Genomic DNA, 13,874 nt, shown 5'->3' on the forward strand with positions numbered 1-13,874 from the left:
AAGAAGCCCACAACCCGGGGCACCTGAGTGGCGCAGTCATTGAGCGCCTGTCTCTGGCTTAGGGCGTGATCCCGGTGTTCCAGAAAGGAGTCCCTCATCGGGCTCCTCCGCTGGGAGCCTGCTTCTTCCTCTTCCACACCCCTGCTTCTGTTCCCGTTCTTGCTGACTGTCTGTCTCTCTCTCTCTCAGATAAATAAATAAATAAATAAATAAAATCTTTAAAGAAGAAGCCCACATCCCCTAAGATCCCTATAAAACAAGGGGCACGGCCTGGGACCCAGTCAATGATTTGGGCTCTGGACAACCCCGCATCCTCTCCTCATCAGAATGACAAGAAGGAGAAGCCCCCCTAGCAAAGAAAAGACAGTGAGTCTGTGGCCTCTGCCACAGAAATAATGGATATGGATGTAACCAAATTATCAGAAATGGAATTCAGAGTAACAATGGTCAAAATGATGAGTAGAATTGAAAAAAGTATTAACGAAAAGGTTACTGAGAATATAGAATCCCTAAGGACAGAAATGAGAGCGAATCTGACAGAAATTAAAAATTCTATGAGCCAAATGCAGGCAAAACTAGAGGCTCTGACAGCCAGGGTCACAGAAGCAGAGGAACGGGTTAGTGAATTGGAGGATGGGTTAATAGAGGAAAAAATGAAAATAGAAGATGGTCTTAAAAAAATCCACGCCCACGAATGTAGGTTACGGGAGATTACTGACTCAATGAAACGATCCAATGTTAGAATCATCGGCATCCCCGAGGGGGTGGAGAAAAACAGAGGTCTAGAAGAGATATTTGAACAAATTGTAGCTGAAAACTTCCCTAATCTAGCGAGGGAAATAAACATTCATGTCCAAGAGGCAGAGAGGACCCCTCCCAAGCTCAACCACGACAAACCTACGCCACGTCACATCATAGTGCAATTCGCAAATATTAGATCCAAGGATACAGTATTGAAAGCGGCCAGGGCAAAGAAATTTCTCACGTACCAAGGCAAAGGCATCAGAATTACGTCAGACCTGTCTACACAGACCTGGAATGAGAGAAAGGGTTGGGGGAGCATATTTAAAGCCCTTTCAGAGAAAAACATGCAGCCAAGGATCCTTTGTCCAGCAAGGCTGTCATTCAGAATTGATGGAGAAATAAAGACATTTCAGAATTGCCAGTCACTAACCAATTTCGTAACCACGAAACCAGCCCTACAGGAGATAGTAAGGGGGGTTATATAAAGGTAAAAAAGCCCCAAGAGTGATACAGAACAGAAAGTCACAGCCAATACAAACAAAGACTTTACTGGCAACATGGTATCATTAAAATCACATCTCTCGGTACTCAGTATTAATGTGAATGGTTTGAACCTTCCCATAAACTCCACAGGGTTGCAGATTGGATAAAAAGAAATGACCCATCCATTTGCTGTCTACAAGAGACTCATTTTGAACCCAAAGATGCATTCAGACTGAGAGTAAGGGGATGGAGTACCATCTTTCATGCAAATGGACCTCAAAAGAAAGCTGGGGTACCAATTCTCATATCAGATAAATTGGATTTTAAACTACAGACTATAGTTAGAGATGCAGAAGGGCACTATATTATTCTTAAAGGAAGTATTCAACAAGTGGATATGACAATTATAAATATATATGCCCCCAACAGGGGAGCAGCAAGATACACAAGCCAACTCTTAACCAGAATAAAGAGACATATAAATAAAAATACATTAATAGTAGGGGACCTCAACACTCCACTATCAGAAATAGACAGAACACCCTGGCAAAAACTAAGCAAAGAATCAAAGGCTTTGAATGCCATACTCGACGAGTTGGACCTCATAGATATATTTAGAACACTACACCCCAGAATCAAAGAATACTCATTCTATTCTAATGCCCATGGAACATTCTCAAGAATAGACCATGTTCTGGGACACAAAACAGGTCTCAACCGATACCAAAAGATTGAAATTATCCCCTGCATATTCTCAGACCACAACACTCTGAAATTGGAACTCAACCACAAGGAAAAATTTGGAAGAAACTCAAACACTTGGAGACTAAGAACCATCCTGCTCAGGAATGACTCGATAAACCAGGAAATCAAAAATCAAATTAAACAATTTATGGAGACCAATGAGAATGAAAACACATTGGTCCCAAACCTATGGGATACTGCAAAGGCAGTCCTAAGGGGGAAATACATAGCCATCCAAGCCTCACTCAAAAGAATAGAAAAATCTAAAATGCAGTTTTTATATTCTCACCTCAAGAAGCTAGAACAGCAACAGAGGGACAGGCCTAATCCACGCACGAGGAAGCAGTTGACCAAAATTAGAGCTGAAATCAATCAAGCAGAAACCAGAAGTACAGTAGAGCAGATCAACAGGACTAGAAGCTGGTTCTTGGAGAGAATCAATAAAATTGACAGACCACTGGCAAGACTTATCCAAAAGAAAAGAGAAAGGACCCAGATTATTAAAATTATGAATGAAAAAGGAGAGGTCACGACGAACACCATTGAAATTGGAAGGATTATTAGAAATTTTTATCAATAGCTATATGCCAATAAACTAAGCAATCTGGAAGAGATGGAATCCTTCCTGGAAACCTATAAACTACCAAGATTGAAACAGGAAGAAATTGATTTCTTAAACAGGCCAATTAATTATGAAGAAATTGAGTCAGTGATAAACAACCTTCCAAATAACAAAACTCCAGGCCCGGACGGTTTTCCTGGGGAATTCTACCAAACATTCAAAGAAGAAATAATACCTATTCTCCTAAAGCTATTTCAAAAAATAGAAACAGAAGGAAAGCTACCAAACTCATTCTATGAGGCCAATATTACCTTGATCCCCAAACCAGGCAAAGACCCCCTCAAAAAGGAGAATTACAGACCAATTTCCCTAATGAATATGGACGCCAAAATCCTCAACAAGATCCTGGCTAATAGAATCCAACAGTTCATTAAAAGGATTATCCACCACGATCAAGTGGGATTCATACCTGGGATGCAAGCGTGGTTCAATATTCGCAAATCAATCAGCGTGATACATCATATCAACAAGAAAAGACTCAGGAACCATATGATCCTCTCAATCGATGCCGAAAAAGCATTTGACAAAATACAGCATCCTTTCCTGATTAAAACCCTTCAGAGTGTAGGAATAGAAGGTACATTTCTCAATCTCATAAAAGCCATCTATGAAAAGCCTACTGCAAATATTATTCTCAATGGGGAAAAGCTGGAAGCCTTTCCCTTAAGATCAGGAACTCGACAAGGATGCCCACTCTCGCCACTATTATTCAACATAGTACTAGAAGTCCTTGCAACAGCAATCAGACGACAAAAAGGGATCAAAGGTATTCCAATCGGCAAAGAAGAAGTCAAAATATCTCTCTTCGCAGATGACATGATACTCTATATGGAAAACCCAAAAGAAGCCACTCCCAAACTATTAGATGTTATAGAGCAATTCAGTAACGTGGCGGGATACAAAATAAATGCTCAGAAATCAGTTGCATTTCTGTACACAAATAGCGAGACCGAAGAAAGAGAAATTAGGGAATCCATCCCATTTACAATAGCACCAAAAACCATACGTTACCTTGGAATTAACTTAACCAGAGACGTAAAAGACCTATATTCTAGAAACTATAAATCACTCTTGAAAGACATTGAGGAAGACATAAAAAAATGGAAAGATATTCCATGCTCATGGATCGGAAGAATTAACATAGTTAAAATGTCCATGCTACCCAGAGCAATCTACACTTTCAATGCTATCCCGATCAAAATACCGAGGACATTTTTCAAAGAACTGGAACAAATAGTCCTTAAATTTGTATGGAAACAGAAAAGGCCCCGAATCTCCAAGGAACTGTTGAAAAGGAAAAACAAAGCTGGGGGCATCACAATGCCGGATTTCGAGCTGTACTACAAAGCTGTGATCACAAAGACAGCATGGTACTGGCACAAAAACAGACACATAGACCAATGGAACAGAATAGAGAGCCCAGGAAAGGACCCTCGGCTCTTTGGGCAACTAATCTTTGACAAAGCAGGAAAAAACATCCGTTGGGAAAAAGACAGTCTCTTCAATAAATGGTGCTGGGAAAATTGGACAGCTACATGCAAAAGAATGAAACTTGACCACTATCTCACACCATACACAAAAATAAACTCCAAATGGATGAAAGACCTCGATGTGAAACAGGAATCCATCAAAATTCTAGAGAAGAACATAGGCAGGAACCTCTACGACATCAGCCAAAGCAACCTTTTTCATGATACATCCCCAAAGGCAAGAGAAACAAAAGATAAAATGAATTTATGGGACTTCATCAAGATTAAAAGTTTCTGCACAGCCAAGGAAACAGTCAGAAAAACTAAGAGGCAGCCCACGGAATGGGAGAATATATTTGCAAATGACACTACAGATAAAGGACTGGTATCCAAGATCTACAAAGAACTTCTCAAACTCAATACACGAGAAACAAATAAACAAATCAAAAAATGGGCAGAAGATATGAACAGACACTTTTCCAATGAAGACATACAAATGGCTAACAGACACATGAAAAAATGTTCAAAATCATTAGCCATCAAGGAAATTCAAATCAAAACCACACTCAGATACCACCTTACGCCAGTTAGAATGGCAAAAATAGACAAGGCAAGCAACAACAATTGTTGGAGAGGATGTGGAGAAGGGGGATTCCTCCTGCATTGTTGGTGGGGATGCAAGTTGGTACAGCCACTCTGGAAAACAGTGTGGAGGTCCCTTAAGAAGTTAAAAATTGAGCTACCCTATGATCCAGCCATTGCACTACTGGGTGTTTACCCCAAAGATACAGACGTAGTAAAGAGAAGGGCCATATGCACCCCAATGTTCATAGCAGCAATGTCCACAATAGCTAAATCGTGGAAGGAGCCGAGATGCCCTTCAACAGATGACTGGATCAAGAAGTTGTGGTCCATATATACAATGGAATATTACTCAGCTATCAGAAAGAACGAGTTCTCAACATTTGCTACAACATGGACGGCACTGGAGGAGATAATGCTAAGTGAAATAAGTCAAGCAGAGAAAGACAACTATCATATGATTTCTCTCATCTATGGAACATAAGAACTAGGATGATTGGTAGGGGAAGAAAAGGATAAAGAAAGGGGGGGTAATCAGAAGGGGGAATGAAACATGAGAGACTATGGACTATGAGAAACAAACTGAGGGCCTCAGAGGGGAGGGGGGTGGGGGAATGGGATAGGCCGGTGATGGGTAGTAAGGAGGGCATGTATTGCATGGTGCACTGGATGTTATACACAACTAATCAATCATCGAGCCTTACATCGGAAACCGGGGATGTACTGTATGGTGACTAACATAATATAATAAAAAATCATTATAAAAAAAACATGATACATTGTATTAATATATCTAAGGGACACATAAATATGACTATCTCCATAAATGTTAATGAGCTTTTGACAAAATCTAACAGACATTCAACACAAAATAGAAACTGATATTTGTTTTTTATTTTTTATAAAATACACATTCACATCATCTTGCTTAATGGAGGAACACCAGTGGCATTTCCATTCAGATGGGGAAAAAGCAAGGATGCACATACCTCCACTTGTTTCTCAACTGCTCTAATGATACTGGGACATGGAGTGAGATAAATCAGTTGGAGACACAGAGTTGGAAAAGAAGGTGTTAAAGTATATCTATTTAAAGATGATGAGACAGCATACCCGAAAAATCCTAATTAGCCAACATAAAACTGATTCAAAGAATAAGAAGTTCAGTAAGGTTGTTTATATAAAATTAATGCACAGCAATCAGTAGCTTTCATATCCAAAACAATACCTTGTTAGAAGATACAATAGTAGGTAGAATAAAACCTCATTTATAATTGAGACAGAGTTAAGCGAAAATGCTTAGGGATAAACTTAACAAGAAATATGTAAACTTATTAAACTTATTCTTGTTAAACTTAACAAGAAATATGTCAAGAAAACTTTTAAGTACTCCTGAAAGGACAAAAATGGACTTTAAAGAATGGAAAGACACCCTATGTTTTTGGATAAATGATGTCGTAATGATGTCAGTTTTCCCTAATTTATGAATTTAACATAATCCTAACAAAAGAATATGCTTTTTCTTCAACTACACAAGGTAACACTCAAGATCATATGGAAAAATAAGCAAGAATTGACAGAGAAATGTTGAAAGAGTCAGTACAAGGGTGTGTGTGTGTGTGTGTGTGTGAGAGAGAGAGAGAGAGAGAGAGAGAGACTAGTCCTATCTGACTTTAAAATATCTTCTAAATCCTGTTTAACAAGGTTGGTACTGGGCCCTGAATAGACAGACTAGTGGAATAGAGTAGAAAATACATAAACAGACCCATGAGCTTAGGGAAATTTAATGCATGATAAAGGTTGTATTTAAAATTGTAGTGGCAAAGGTAGAATTTCTAATTAATAATCTAATTGTTGGCACATCTGGTTGGCTGATCGGAGAAGATAAAATTCGACCCAGACCTCACACCTTACACCTCACACAAGAATAACCTCTAAATATTGCAGGGAGCACTAGGTGTTACACACAAACAATGAATCATGGAACACTACATCAAAAACTAATGATATATTGTATGGTGACTAACATAACATAATAAAATTTAAAAAAATACAGGGCAACAAAAAAAATAAAATGTAAATCATAAAAAAAAATGCATCAGGGATCTACAATGTATCTAGATATAAAAGGGAAAGCCAGACCAGCAAAAGGGCTGACAACTTCCTCTTTCTGTAAAGAAAGTTTCAAACTACGGTTTAAAATCCAGGGTTAATGAAAAAAAAAAGATTAATAATTTTGACTATATAAACATTAAAATGTTAATATTCAGAATATATATATATTTAATCCCTATAAATCTGTTTTAAAACGTAATTAAAGAAGCAGAGCAGATGGAGTCAATTCCAGAAGCAGCAGCAGCCTTAATAACAGAATAAAAATATGAAAGATGCTTAACTACGCCAGTCGCCAGGGAAGTAAATGTAAAATAACACAAGATGACGCTCATCAACATGAAAAAGATCATAGAGTCTGACAGTGCGAAATGCTGGTAAGAGGTGAGGAAAGAGACTTTCACACCGCTTACAGAGTTATAAATCAGCACAAAGCGCTTGGAGAGGCACGCTGGCCAAGTTTGGCAAAGTTCAATATGTTCACATCTGATACACACACTTCGTAAAAGTTGGTAGAACAGCCAACCCAGAGCAGTGCTCTTCATGGCTGTCCTAAAAGAAGTCTGAAAACTGGGTGCCCATCACCCATTTTTAAGTTAACATTGTGTTTTATATAAATTTAAGTATTTGCAAAAGATACCATTTCTGGTGCATTATAAACACTGTCATTTTGAAAGAAGACTCATCACTTTACAGTGTATTTGATGGAATCTAAAAACCACAGAGAGTTGATACCCACCAACTTTGGGTTACAATCCAATATGTTAAAAATGTTTTGCTTAACTTGTCCAGCTTTGACTGGGCGTTTTTTGATTGGAAACTCTTTCATTTGGCTCCTGTGTCCTTTTGATATACCCCTGCTGTTTTGATTTTTGAGCACCTCTTATTCACTCGTACTGCAAAATGCTCCAAATTTATCTTCTACATTCGCTGCCCCAGTCTTAGAATGAGCATTTCTCTGAAGAATCCGGATTCCTTTTATTGCAGAATGGTGTGAGAAACCAAGTACTGGTTGCCACTGATTTAATTTGGATTACTTGATCTCTCATTTCTAGAATTTCTATTTTGTTATTTTCCAAATATGCCATTTTCCTACTATTTTGACTTTGCCTCATCTTTATATTCAATTTTTTTCCTCTTTGAGTATTTTATTCATGTCTGTTTTAAAATCTCTCGCTTTGCTCTACTACTTAGAGTTTTAGGGGGTAACTTGTAGTGGCTGCTGATTTTTTGTCTTTTCATTATTATTATCATTGTGGTGATAACACATTGTTACGAGTCAAACTCATTTTCAGCAAAGGATTGTTTTCCATAATTGTTTTTGTCATGGGCAATGGGATAATTTCTTCGCTGTAGTTTGACTTCAGTGTAGTTGACACTAATTCTCCAGTTTTGAGCTCATACAATGAGGTAGTGTGGATTTAGTCCTCTGATCTTTGTTGAGCAAAGGCCTGTGGTTCACAATTTCTTGTAGGTAACTCAACCCATGGCCCAAGATGAGTTTGCAGCATCTTCAGGCTATTAGGCAAATTGTTTCGAATATCTTTCATGGGGCCCAGGGTTTACAAGGTATTTCAGTCTGAGCACTTCACACACACACACACACACACACACACACACACACACACACACACGGCTATGGCTTCGTATCACAGTCCTAAAATATATTAAAGTCCCAGCCCCTAATTTCTATGACATCCTGATATCTCCATGAGTACCTTGGCTTTAGCTTTCACTCTGCTCTGATAATGAATTTCCTCTTTGTTACTGGGACCTAAGAATGAGCTTGGCTTGGTGTCTAGTTGAGCAGTATTTATAAATATTTGAGCAATATTATAATATATATACATTACATATGTATATAATGTACATTTATAAATATTTGTTCATTCATTCATAAGTTTTAGTATTTACAAGTGTTTGAAACAGGAGCAAATGTTTCCGTGTTCTCTTATTTTACTTATCTAATGAAGACACATCTATATTACTGACTACGTGCTAGGCATCATTTCGAGCAATTTGCAAATAATAACTTATTTAATCGCCACCACATCCCTATTGGGTTGCAGGGGATTTACCGTTTACCCTGTGATATTAACGTCTACTGATTTCCTTAAGTGTCAGTTCAAATGCTTCCTTCTCTGTGACATCATCTCAGATTACCCTGGGAAGACTTTATGCTTTTTCTCCTATGCCCTCACTCTATTTTGGACTTTCATCATAGCAAGGAATTATATTGTTCTAACTTGTTTGCATGTTTCCTTTCCCAACAGACTTTAAAACCATTAAGTGCAGGATCCACACATTTTATCACTGTAGAACTAGCAACTGTTTTGGTACACAAGCATGTTTAGTATATTTTTGTGAATTTTTAAAAAGGAATGAACTATATCATGTATGAATGAGAAGTAGTATGTCAGAATGAAGGCAGCATATCAGACTTCGTATTTTTCTTGTGAATGATTTTGCTATAAGAAATGTAAATCTAGTTTAAATACATGTTAATTTCCTTTCTTCTTGAGGAAAATAATAATTATCACCCTTGTATGACTACCATTTGAACAATAATCAAAATTAAAACTTGTGATATTTAAACATGTCTATTTCAGAGATATATTTATAAATGCCTAATGATCTCAACCCTACAAAATCCACTCCGCATTCATTGTTTTCAGGATATTCTAGAATTATTTTCACTTTACTCAGGCCAGGAATAGTAATGGTACTGGACTCAAAAATATAAAGTGCAAGACACTTTATGGTAAGAATTTACAGAAGAAAATGTGAATATCATATAATCATTTAGAGGAGTCTGGTCGTAAATCAAAGAATAAATCACTCAAGGGTCCACTTAGGTGGTGGAGAGAATACACCCAAATGAACATGGACTTTGGAGTCAGAGCTGAATTTGAATCATCCGTTGGCTACTTTTTATTATTTATTTATTTATTTAGGCTACTTTTAAAAATTTATTTATTTATTTATTTATTTATTTATTTAATTTATTTATTTTTAAAGATTTTATTTATTTATGTGACAGACAGCCAGCAAGAGAGAGAACACAGCAGGGGAGTGGGAGAGGAAGAAGCAGGCTCCCAGAGGAGGAGCCCGATGTGTGACTCGATTCTGGAAAGCCGGGATCACGCCCTGAGCCGAAGGCAGACGCTTAATGACTGCGCTACCCAGGCGCCCCGACTTTTTTTTATAATAATAAAAAAATTATATATATTATATTATGTTGGGTTGCAGGGGATTTACCTGCATATATATATATTAATTATATATATTATTAATTATTATATATATTGTATATTATTATTATATTATATTATAATTATATATTATATATATTATATTATGTTAGTCACCATACAGTAGGCTACTTTTTAATCTTTACTTAGAATAGGCCGCTATCTAAATCTCGGTTTTCGTCTTTTATACAATGGAAATAAAGTTGCTTATTTTTAAACACTGTCATTTTAGAGTTGATGATTAAATGAGAAAAATCATGGGACCATGTACAGATCCTGGCAGTTGAAGACATTAAGTGCTTGTCAGTTCATGCCTTCCATCTTCACCTCATTCCTCCAGGAATTTCTTGCAATTTCATTATTTTCTTAATCACTTTGCCTGTAACACCTGGGTTATGATCCTCCCCCGCTTAGTATCAGCTTTTAGAAAGCAGGAGGATACTCTCCTGCCATTTCTTTTTTAGCAAAAGCCTGCTGTATAACCAGCAGATTATGCCTTGGCAGGACAACACAAAATAACTGGTTTAATTTTGAGATCCATATATTTTAAAACAGTGAAGTAAATTACTGCAAAAAGGAGTCTGGCATCTCTACAGTTTATATTATTTTATAATTTCAGATTGGTTTTAATGGGATTATTTTTAAAGATATTGAATCATTTTTCTATCCTAGAAAAGTAAAATGTTGTTCTTCTCTAACTATAATAATTCCGTAATATTGATCTTAGGATCCTTTATCAAAATTAGTGAAATTCTTCTATAATAATTAGAGTCACAATTTATTTTCATGCTGCAAATGTTCTCTAAGAGGGTAAAATAAACTGAACCCTCATTTGCTTTTGATTAATATTTAATTAGATATTAAGGATAAGAGAAATGCTAATTTCCTAACTTTTATTTCATTTAGTGTGATTATTTACTTGGTATAATAATGATAATAAAAATGATTATTTGTACTCAACTTTCAGTTTACGAAATATTTTTAACCTAATAGCTAATTAAATCTTTCCCAGAATACACTGAGATATGCATTACTATCAACATTTTATAGATGAGAAAAATAGATTCAAAAGGTTAGTTTGCCCAAGGTCATAAGGCTTCTCTGGGTAAAGCTGGGACTCTTACTATACTTAATTTCCTCTATTATACATAATATATTAGGATGTTAATTGTTATGCATGTATTTCAAGTTCAAACACTGAATGTAATTTTAAGTGATACCTTAGACTTCAGGCACTTGTTTTAAAAAATAGTATTTGATTTTGTTATAAAATACAGATATAATATTGGAATAAACTGTTACAGCAATAAATTTCATTCAGTAGTACATGAATAAAGTGAAGTACACACAGGCACACAGAGACTCATAAAGAATACATTTACAATCTGGTACTAGGTGATTTTATATATTCTGACATTATGTAAAGATATAACAAAGGTTGTGGACATTATGCCAAGTGAAATGAGCCAGTCACAGAGTACAAATGCCTCGAGTTGTCAAATTTGTGGAGACAGAAAGTAGAATGGTGGTTTCCAGGGGTTGGTAGAGGTGAGAGGAGAACTGTTTACTGGCCACAGAGTATTAGTTTTGCAAAATGAAAAGAATTCTGGAGATGGAGGGTGGTGATGATTGTACAACAGTGGAAATGTACTTAATACTTCTGAACTGTATACTTAAAAGTGGTTAAGATGGCAAATTTTCTGTGTTGGGTGGATTAAACACAGGGAATCAGTGGGACTTTTTACTCCCTTTGGATTTTAGTAAGTGATGACTAGTTAATAAGTAGAACATGATGAGAATAAAGACAATTAATTAATGGAATTAATTACCACGATCTGGTAATGACTGCTAAAATATTATTCCAGCACATATCCGGGTATCTTCCATAAGAGAGTTTATGTTTGAACAAAATTCTTACCTCAGGTCCTGAAATGGGTCGGCTCTCACAAGGGGGGTCTCCACTGAATGTTCAAAAAGAGCACCTTCAGGCCCTAAACGAAGCCAAAGATGCATCACTTTACAAAAGTAAAACAAATGACATCAGACTAATTAAACACTTAGTCTATATATTAAAGCACAAGTAGATTTTGATCTTGTTGCTGATCTTGCTGCTTACAGATGTGGGAAAGAAAATGTAGTTGACGTATAGAAATTAATGTACAGGACTTTTTAACTGTTCCAGTGAGCTGAAATAATTCTAAGAGCGTCAGTGGCACTCTTTTAGAAGGTACTATAACTCTGTAACTGGTTTTTAAATGTATGACAATTACTTAACAGAGCCGTTTAGTGATATTATAGTGACATATGATCATTGTAATGCACATAAGTACAAGACAGACACAAAGCCTATAAACTGATACATATTATTGTTAAATAAGAGCAGCAATTTCTCTATCATTGGAATTGTCAATGTTCAAATTATATGAACTTACTTCTATTATTACTATTTGGCCTCAAAATAAATATTCCTCAGAATCTATTTGCATATATTAAAATAGATGCTTCATAAATGGCTTCATAAAATAATAAATCATTGCTTTTTAGTATAACTATATTTCCTTTATGTATGCATTCATATTTAATATTCCCAACTATGATTATATGAAAATATATAATTGGTGTAACAACTGTTTCTTGTAGAAAATAGACTATATTGTTTGGGGTCATATAATCTAAATTTTAGACAGGGAAAAAGTTCCATAATAAAATATCATTATATAAATAACACACTTAAATAACTATAATATGATCCTGTATAAATATTAATTGTATAAGGAAAGTATAATAATAAAAAAGCCATCTAATAATGTTAACTTTTTTTTGTCATCAGATGTTTTTATTATGAGATTCAAGTTACAAGTAAATAATTTCCAATATATTTTAAATATGGTTACTCTAAAGAAAAAGTAACCACATGTAATCAATAAAAATATAATCAATACTTTATGTACCACAGATATTTGATATCACCTTTCATTAACTGAAGATCTATGTAAATAAACCTCTGTAAGACAAAAAAAATTATATCCTTTTCTCTTTGAATGCATACATATGTAAGTCTAAAATTTAAACAAATACACTTTGTTTAAAATATTTTATCAATTTTTCATAGCAAAATATACACACATTGAAGTGAGTGAATATGTGAACATAGGGGTACATATATGTGTCCACACACATTTTAAAAATTTTATATAATTCTTTTTTTTTAAGTTTACTTGTTTAACCTTTATTTTCCTGTTCATTTCCTTATATGTATTTTTAATAATATTTATTTTGTTATAATAGTCACCATACAGTACATCTCCAGTTCTTGATGCAATGTTCCATGATTCATTACTTGCATATAACACCCAGTGCACTGTGCAATATGTGCCCTCCTTAACACCCATCACCGGCCTATCCCAATCCCCCATCCCCCTCCCCTCTGAAGCCCTCCGTTTGTTCCCAGAGTCTACAGTCTCTCATGGTTCATTCCCCCTTCTGTTTACCCCCCTTTCATTCTTCCCTTCCTTCTCCTACCAATCTTCCTATTTCTTATATTCCATAAATGAGTGAAACCATATGATAATTGTCTTTCTCTGCTTGACTTATTTCACTTAGCATAATCTCCTCCAGTCCCATCCATGTTGCAGCAAATGTTGAGAAATCGTTCTTTCTGATAGCTGAGTAATATTCCATTGTATATATGGACCACATCTTCTCAATCCAGTCATCTGTTGAAGGGCATCTTGGCTCCTTCCACGAGTTAGCTATTGTGGACAATACTGCTATTAACATTGGGGTGCATGTGGCCCTTCTCTTCACTACCTCTGTATTTTTGGGGTAGATACCCAGTAGTACAATTGCTGGATCATAGGGTAGTTC

General features: G+C 35.9%; 1 protein-coding gene across 4 annotated transcripts in view; it reads right to left on the bottom strand.

Moving 5' to 3' along the window:
- SGCG (sarcoglycan gamma) overlaps positions 1-13,874 on the bottom strand; it is a 136,481-nt gene that overhangs the window by 12,939 nt on the left and 109,668 nt on the right. For all 4 annotated transcript variants that reach the window (XM_057309688.1, XM_044381690.3, XM_044381691.3 and 1 more), the window contains one exon: positions 11,926-11,998. In XM_057309688.1, coding sequence (XP_057165671.1) covers positions 11,926-11,998 — 73 coding nt within the window. The remainder of the gene's footprint in view (positions 1-11,925; positions 11,999-13,874) is intronic.

This window comes from Ursus arctos, unplaced genomic scaffold (genome assembly GCF_023065955.2).
Source record: "Ursus arctos isolate Adak ecotype North America unplaced genomic scaffold, UrsArc2.0 scaffold_10, whole genome shotgun sequence".
Taxonomy (NCBI): domain Eukaryota; kingdom Metazoa; phylum Chordata; class Mammalia; order Carnivora; family Ursidae; genus Ursus; species Ursus arctos.